Source organism: Eleutherodactylus coqui, chromosome 6 (genome assembly GCF_035609145.1).
Source record: "Eleutherodactylus coqui strain aEleCoq1 chromosome 6, aEleCoq1.hap1, whole genome shotgun sequence".
Taxonomy (NCBI): Eukaryota; Metazoa; Chordata; class Amphibia; order Anura; family Eleutherodactylidae; genus Eleutherodactylus; species Eleutherodactylus coqui.
In genome coordinates, this window is record NC_089842.1 from 217,714,233 (window position 1) to 217,723,466 (window position 9,234).

The 9,234-nt window shown below is 46.1% G+C and overlaps 1 protein-coding gene across 1 annotated transcript; it reads right to left on the minus strand.

The window, feature by feature from the left end:
* Positions 1 to 5,006: 5,006 nt before the first annotated feature.
* Positions 5,007 to 6,432, minus strand: LOC136631595 (C-C chemokine receptor type 3-like). Its single transcript, XM_066605880.1, has one exon. It carries the CDS (start codon positions 6,344 to 6,346, stop codon positions 5,285 to 5,287), a length of 1,062 nt encoding a protein of 353 aa, XP_066461977.1. The 5' UTR covers positions 6,347 to 6,432; the 3' UTR covers positions 5,007 to 5,284.
* Between the last annotated feature and the right edge of the window lie 2,802 nt (positions 6,433 to 9,234).

Here is a 9,234-nt window from a genome sequence, read left to right on the forward strand (position 1 = left end):
GTGGGAACAGCGCTTGAGTGAAAGAGCCCTAAGTCCGAGACTATCCCGCAGAATCCAATAAGGTTGAGGTGCATTGTACAACTTATGGTGATTGTGTCTAACCATGCAGTTGGCATAAATGTAACAGTCTCTGTGGTGGCCCCCGTGGATCCCCACTTAGTTTGGTGTAGACAGCAAGGTAAGGCACCAACGAACAACTCCAAGTTGAGACATAAATTGTGGGTGATGATTGTGGAGGAAGTCTAAAACCAAGGCAGGGGCGAAGACAATGACCCGATCTGGGATTCAGAACAACAGCGAGTGAGAATAGAGGACCTGATACAGAAGTGGTGACAAGGTGCGGAGCTGGAGTGCATATGTGGGATTGTGGTGTGGTTCAATACAATCCATGGTTATGACTCTGTGGGGGTGGACCTGACCCGACAACATTTGTTTGGGCATCGGCAGAGAGGATCTCACCAAATACCTCCATAATCTGCAGCAGGGGGAGCAGATCAAATATACCCAGTTAGGCAACCACACAGATGGCGGAGTATGCAAGTGGTGATATGGTGGACTCTTGCCTTATCTTGTAGAGGCCTATGGAGCTGCATTCACAATTTTCTGCTTTCCTGCTAGCTCTCAGACTATAAAATTTTATGTCACCATTGGCCAAAGGACTGTACAACGCAGATTCTGCTGTGATGCATTGTGGGATATGTTTACATCAGACCAGCAGGATAGGATAGTACTGTATACTACTATCTTCTTCTTCTGGACCTCCGAGTTTATTTTAAGGGACCTTCTTCACCAGGCGCAGTTGCGCCCCCTAGAAGAGATATTGTAGGACATTCTAAAAATAACCTGATTTAAAGGAAACCTGCACGGTGATGGCTTCCCTATAAACCCAGCTGCACAGTGACACAACATGAGCGACGACTGACATTTACAGGAAAACTTCTGCAAAAGTGATGACTTGTCTGGAAGAAGTTCTGCACCCCCCATAGGCCTATAACAAAGACTGCCCCCTAATTCTAGACACCTCCACATGTCCTGTGGTCACTGCTCTTCCTGTGTTGTTTTCTCATATATTTATAATGCTAGTGTCCCCTTTAATATAATGTCCCAGAACAGGATCAATTATTGGGGGGGGGGGGGGGACTATTGTCCCCTCCCCCGCTGTTATTATGTGTCTGTGTGTTTATAGATAACAGAAGTGAAGATTACTCATTTCCTCTCCGCAGATGGATCAGAGAGGACTGAGGGTGGAGTTCTCCTTTAATTGTACACAACAGGACAGCATAAACAGGGGGCGGGGCTGTGACCACCTACCCAAAAATCAGGTGGCTGTCACCTTCACCTGATGCAGAGACAACCTCCTAATGCTCCATTTAGAAGAAACGATTATTGTTCAGAAAATCGTTCAAATGAGCAAAACTGAATGATAAATGTTCAGTTTAAATGCGTCCAACGACTGAACGATGAACAAGAATCGTGCGCTTTACGGTCGTCGTTCAGTTTCAGCCAACTTTAAAAAAAAAAAGAAAACAGTGCCGCTTCGTGCTGTTTAAACACTGAACAATAAGCGAGCGATTCTCAATAAGAATCCTGCAGTCTAAAAATGCTGCCCGAGCGCGGATGAGCTGGTGATGATGTCATCAGATCGCTCGCTTGAGCAAATGAGAATCGTGCTGTGTAAAAGGGGCATTACTGCAACGAATCTGCCACGTGCGAACGAAAGCCAAGTGAGGAGAATAGAGATATGAAATCGGAAACCTACAGATACCTGATCTGTAATTAGCAGTAACCAACTAATGATGATATCTGTATCCTGTATCCAGAAATAGGAGCAAATGCAGCACCAAATACATGTCGCTAACACATAGAGATAACATCATGGTACCACACCTAACGGGATTAGATACTCAACAGACAGTATCACACATCTATTTACACTGTAATATGGAAACGCTCTAACTATGTATACTATATCAGCGGTCAATACAGAGATCTCTCCCATCATCTATTTATACCTAGGACTGTAACAAGGTTGTGCTCTAATAACTATGTATAATATATCAGGGGTCAATAACGAGATCTCTCCCACCATCTATTATACCCAGGATTGTAACAATTGGGCGCTCTAATAACTATGTATAGATATATCAGGGGTCAGTACAGAGATCTCTCCCATCATCTATTATACCTAGGACTGTAACAAGGGGGCGCTCTAATAACTATGTATAAATAGATCAGGGGACAACACAGAGATCTCTCCCATCATCTATTTATACCCATGACTTAACAAGGGAGGCTCTAATAACTATGTATAAATATATCAGGGGTCAGAACAGAGATCTCTCCCATCATCTATTTATACCCAGGACTTAACAAGGGGGCGCTCTAATAACTATGTATAGATATATCAGGGGTCAGTACAGAGATCTCTCCCATCATCTATTTACACCCAGGACTGAACAAGGGGGCGCCCTAATAACTATGTATAGATATATCAGAGGTCAGTACAGAGATCTCTCCCATCATCTATTTATACCCAGGACTTAACAAGGGTGTGCTTTAATAACTACGTATAAATATATTATAGAATGGTAGAGTTGTAAGGGACCTCCGGGTGCTCAGAGCAGGATCACTAAATCATCCCAGACAGATATTTGTCCAAGCTCTATTTGAAGACTTCCATTGAAGGAGAAGTCACCACCAGTACTGTTGTATTATGTCGCCACCCAAAGTTAGGGGTAATGACATAATTCACCTGAGTTGACGTCCCAAGTTAGTGATTGGCTGTCCCCACGGGTCTCTCGGCTGTGATCTGCCATGCAGACTGTCCTCCCCCCTAGCCACCCCGCTGCCGGCAACACTGTTTTTCCCCCTGTTGTAGCAGCAAGATCACCCGGGCGCCGGGCACATTGTCGTCCCCCCTGCTGTAGCGGCAAGATGCGGCTGCTGAGGTGCGGCCGCTCCCCATTCGCCTCTCGGCAGCGGTGGTGCCAGTGACAGCTGCTGAAGGAAGCGGAGGCAGGGGAGCGGAGTTGCCGTCAGCGGCCGAATCCCATGAAAGTGCGGAGAGCGTTAGAATGGCCTCATTGAGTATGGTGAGCGGCGCTACGGCACGGGGGCAAGACAGAGGGGAAGACGACAATGTTGCCGGTGGTGGAGCACTGATCTGTGTCTGTAAGGCACTTCAGAGCCGAGAGGGCAGCAGGGATAGGCAACGGAATCAGACTGTATTGATTTTTGGCTGGCTGTGAGGGTTAGGGTTAGCTTTCCTGTAGGCTTAGATTATTATCTCTACATGCTTCTAACCCTCCAGGCCAGCCAAAAATCAATACAGACGCTGCTAGGACCTTCAAGAATTCAGCTAATCGGGAGCTAGGAGCATGCACAGGGGTGTTCCTACGTGCAAGCTCTGTCAAACCCTAGCTTCTGATGGCATCAGGGTACAACAGTACCCCCACCACCATCCGTGGTAACCTGTTCCACTCTTTGATCACCCTACCTGTCTAATATCTAATTTGTGTCTCCTCCCTCTCAGTTTCATCCCATTGCTTCTAGTCTTTCCTTGTACAAACGAGAATAGGGCTGATCCCTCTGCAGTGTGACAGCTCTTCAGATATTTGTAGACAGCTATTGTCTCCTGTCAGTCTTCATATCATATCAGGGGTCAGAACAGAGATCCTTCCCATCAGGGGTGTAACTATAGAGGATGCAGGGGATGGTGTTGCACCTGGGCCCAGGAGCCTCAGGGGGCTCATAAGGCCTTTTACACGGCTAAGCAGACGGTATCACACAATTTGATAAGATACATAACTCAGCACACAGTACCAGACAGAATAGGATTAGATACACGGCTCAGCAGATAGTATCACACCAGATAGGATTAGATACACATCTCAGCAGACAGTATCACACAATAGGAGTAGATACACAGCTCAGCACACAGTACCAGGCAGGATAGGATTAGATACACATCTAAGCAGACAGTATCACACAGGATAGGATTAGATACACTGCTCAGCAAACAGTATCACATAGGATAGGTTAGATATACAGTTTAGGAGGCAGCATTACACAGGATGGGATTAGATACACGGCTCAGCAGTCAGTATCACACAGGATAGGATTAGATACACAGCTCAGCAGACAGTATCACACAGGATAGGATTAGATATAGAGATGAGCGAGCGTACTCGGAAAAGCACTACTCGCTCGAGTAATGTGCTTTATCCGAGTATCGCTGTGCTCGTCCCTGAAGATTCGGGTGCCGCTGCGGCTGACAGGTGAGTCGCAGCGGGGAGCAGGGGAGAGCGGGCGGGAGAGAGGGAGAGAAAGATCTCCCCTCCGTTCCTCCCCGCTCTCCCCTGCAGCTCCCCGCTCCGTGCCAGCAGCCGAATCTTCAGGGACGAGCGGGGAGATACTCGGATAAAGCAAATTACTCGAGCGAGTACCGCTTATCCGAGTACGCTCGCTCATCCCTAATTAGATACACTGCTCAGCAGACAGTATCACACAGGATAGGATTAGATACATGGCTCAGCAGACAGTATCACACAGGATAGGATTAGATACATGGCTCAGCAGACAGTATCACACAGGATAGAATTAGATACACAGCTCAGCAGACAGTATCACACAGGATAGGATTAGATACACAGCGTAGCAGACAGTATCACACAGGATAGGATTAGATACACGGCTCTATGGACAGTATCACACAGGATAAGATTAGATACACAGCTCAGCAGACAGTATCACACAGGATAGGATTAGATACACAGCTCAGCAGACAGTATCACACAGGATAGGATTAGATACACGGCTCTATGGACAGTATCACATCGTATAGGATTAAATACATGGCTCAGCACACAGTATCACACCGAATAGGATTAGATACACATCTCAGCAGGCACTGTATTACCTACTAGAATTAGATTCACAAATCAGTAAATAGTATCACACCTGCTAGGCTTAGATACCCTGATCACAATAAGCAGCAAGGAGTCGTCTTAGTTTTGTGAATTTATTGGCTGATCACTACTAGTAAGCATTGCTGCGGGATATGTGATACATACAATAAAATCTCTATTGATCTCTCCCCGGATGCGTCCTCGGTCGGTACGTCCTTACTAGCTGGCGCTGGAGATGTTTCCGCGGACGACAAGAGGAGGACGCATCTGATGAAGAGCCACAATACTGAGCGGGCCCTTTATACATCCCCGTCCATCATGCCCCCCATGTATATAAAGCATAGCGTTGCAGTCATCGGAGAGCAGCGAGGTCCGCCTCACTCATAGATGGTCTGTGGGGAGTACTCGCTCATCTTGCTGCTTAGGCTGGATGGCCGGTACCTGGAGCCGCACATGGCCCATCTCCCCAGCATCAGGGACAGGTGTTCCCGGAACTTGGTTCCTACAAATGTGTAGAAGAACGGGTTGATGCAGCAGTGGAAGTAGGCGATGTTGCGGCAAATGAAAAACGCATAGTCAATGGTTTCATCACAGTCTTCATCGATGAAATCCCTGGAGATCTGCAAGGCCTTGATGAAAATGATGACGCTATATGGCGTCCAGCAGAGGAAGAACGCCACCACAATGAAGAAGATCAGCTTGGTCGCTTTGTGTTTGTCGTGCATCTTCGAAAAGTGCAGCTTGATGATGATCATCGTGTAACAGTACAGGATGATGATAAGCGGCAACACGTAGAACATAACCAGCTGCTGATAGTAGCCCACCAGCTTCCAGGTATTCATCTCATCCAAAGCGTACCCCATCTCCTCGCATAGAGTCATGTTATAAAGTGTGTCCTCTCTTGTCCTATACAGCTTGAATTTGGGGATAGTGGATAAGAAGCTGATGGCCCAAACCGTGCCGCTGACCGTGTAGACGTAGAAAGTGTTCCTGGTCCTGGTAGCATAAATGGCATGGACGATCGCCATGTAGCGGTCCACCGTCATCATGGTCAAGAACAAGATAGAGCTGTAGAAGCCAATGTAGAACATAGAGGCCAACATCCTGCAAGACGTCATCCCGAATATCCACTGATCGCTGTGGTAGTAACCCCAGAAGGGTAGTGGGAGGGTGAACAACAAGTCTGAGAGTACCAGGTTGAGGATGAAGAAGTTAGTCACCGTCTTAATGTTCTCAAACTTCAGAAGAAGGTATAAGATGAGGCAGTTACCCAAAACACTCAGCATGAAGACCAGGTAGAAGAAGACAGGCACCACCGAAGCCCCAAAATTCTTGCTGTCCATTTTATTGCAAAAGATGTCGGGTCCTTGGTCATAGTCGGGGGTCATGAAGGTGGTGGACAGTGCAGAAGAGTTGTCCATCTGCCCCTGGTCTGACATCGTAGCCACCAAAGACACTGCCGATAACACGAAGAACCTCTCAAGACTCCTGGAGAAGTAGAAATTGTCTTCTGCCTCTCCGCAGGGCTCAGTCCAGGAAATACAATCATCCAGTCCACGGCGGAGGGCAATGGTGATGATGATGAGCAATGGGCATTTCGCAATGTGCAGTGTAAGGTGTAGAGCGCTGATTCCTCTAGACCTGCAGGAAACATGTTGTACAGAGCCCACAGTTTGTGCAACTTCTAATAGAAAATAAAAATCACATAAATAGCTCCAGATAAACAGAGATTTTGTAATCTTGACAGGAGCGCGGTGAAACGTCTCAAACCAGCGGCCGCAGATGGAGCAGACGATGTCAGTACATGGACCGCATAGAGGAACCCGGTTCTGGAGCATTTGGCACACACATTGTGATGATAGTTGAACACAGAAGGTTTCAGCAGTGAAGAGAGCATTCAAGCTTTAGACATAGAGGGTCGCAAAGAGACATCAATCAGCTCAGGATTCCCAGTGCCAATCGGCGCAATGTGACTATGAGGACCACCTTAGTTTATTGCCGGAACTATAATAATATGGGACATAAATGGCCGGTGTTCAACCTCAGGATTAGGGTTGCTGGCCGGTAAAAAATAAATACCAGCACCAGCCTTTAGACTTAGTTACTTGCTGAGCCGGTGAGTTACCAGCCGTTTGGGAGCCCCAAGGCTCCAAACAGGCTCTGCTCTCTCCGTGGGCCTGAACACCATGAAGACTTCTTCTAGCAGTGACTCATCTCTTGAAACTCTCCCCATCCTAGAGCTTACCTTAATGCTCCTCCTTCACACTTCTTGCCCATCACAAAATAATAATGCCCCACTCTGACCCAACAGTAATAACCCCCTATGTTCACCACCAGTAATAAGCTTCTCTGTTCATCTTCCGTCCAGGTCCCATCTTCTGCTCTCTGATTCCTCTGACTCAGTACTGAGAACGTAGTAGGATGGAAGATGCCCTCTGTACAGGTTGGGCACCGTGTGGTAGAGACCTGGTGATTAAACCAGTCATAACTGCAGGGGAAGTCAGGTCAGTCAGATTCCCTTTTGTCCTTACTCCTTTCTCCATGGTTCAACTGTGTTCCTGTCCAATGGACGTCGGAGAACAAAATAATTCAATGAATGGCTGAGTTCTGCTTGTGACTGGCCAATCAGATACAGCTCTTTCAGCAGGCGGGGATTTTAAATCCCCGCCTGATGAATGACCTTCAGAGCAGTGCAGGGAGAAGATGGCTACACGTGGCTGAGCCTATTGTCCCCTCCCCCACTGTTATTATGTGTCTGTGTCTTTATAGATAACAGAAGTGAAGATTACTCATTTCCTCTCCGCAGATGGATCAGAGAGGACTGAGGGTGGAGTTCTCCTTTAATTGTACACAACAGGACAGCATAAACAGGGGGCGGGGCTGTGACCACCTACTCAAAAATCAGGTGGCTGTCACCTTCACCTGATGCAGAGACAACCTCCTAATGCTCCATATAGAAGAAACGATTATTGTTCAGAAAATCGTTCAAATGAGCGAAACTGAATGATAAATGTTCAGTTTAAATGCGGCCAACGACTGAACTATGAACAAGAATCGTGCGCTTTACGGTCGTCGTTCAGTTTCAGCCAACTTTAAAAAAAAAAACAGTGCCGCTTCGTGCTGTTTAAACACTGAACAATAAGTGAGCGATTTCAACAAGAATCCTGCAGTCTACAAATGCTGCCCGAGCGCGGATGAGCTGGTGATGATGTCATCGGATCGTTCACTTGAGCAAATGAGAATCGCATTACTGCAACGAATCTGCCACGTGCGAACGAAAGCCAAGTGAGGAGAATAGAGATATGAAATCGGAAACCTACAGATACCTGATCTGTAATTAGCAGTAACCAACTAATGATGATATCTGTATCCTGTATCCAGAAATAGGAGCAAATGCAGCACCAAATACATGTCGCTAACACATAGAGATAACATCATGGTTATTCAGCAGACACTATCACACATCTATTTACACTGTAATATGAGAACGCTCTAACTATATATACTATATCAGCTGTCAATACATAGATCTCTCCCATCATCTATTTATACCTAGGACAAGGTAACAAGGTGGCGCTCTAATAACTATGTATAATATAATAGGGGTCAATACAGAGATCTCTCCCACCATCTATTATACCCAGAATTGTAACAATTGGGCGCTCTAATAACTATGTATAGATATATCAGGGGTCAGTACAGAGATCTCTCCCATCATCTATTTATACCCAGGACTGTAACAAGGGGGCGTTCTAATAACTATGTATAGATATATCAGGGGTCAGTACAGAGATCTCTCCCATCATCTATTTATACCCAGGACTTAACAAGGGGGCGCTCTAATAACTATGTATAGATATATCAGGGGTCAGTACAGAGATCTCTCCCATCATCTATTATACCTAGGACTGTAACAAGGGGGCGCTCTAATAACTATGTATAAATAGATCAGGGGACAACACAGAGATGTCTCCCATCATCTATTTATACACAGGACTGTAACAAGGGGGGCCCTAATAACAATGTATAAGTATATTAGGGGTCAAAACAGAGATCTCTCCCATCATCTATTTATATCCAGGACTTAACAAGGGGGCACTCTAATAACTACGTATAGATATATCAGGGGTCAGTACAGAAATCTCTCCCATCATCTATTTATACCCAGGACTTAACAAGGGGTGCTTTAATAACTATGTATAAATATATTATAGAATGGTAGATTCGAAGGGACCTCTGTGTGCTCAGTGCAGAATCACTAAATCATCCCAGACAGATATTTGTCCAGGCTCTATTTGAAGACCTCCATTGAAGGAGAAGTCACCAC

Bases quoted from the DNA above. Each gene is read 5' to 3' on its own strand.
- LOC136631595 (XM_066605880.1), bottom strand. From the start codon at position 6,346: ATGTCAGACCAGGGGCAGATGGACAACTCTTCTGCACTGTCCACCACC.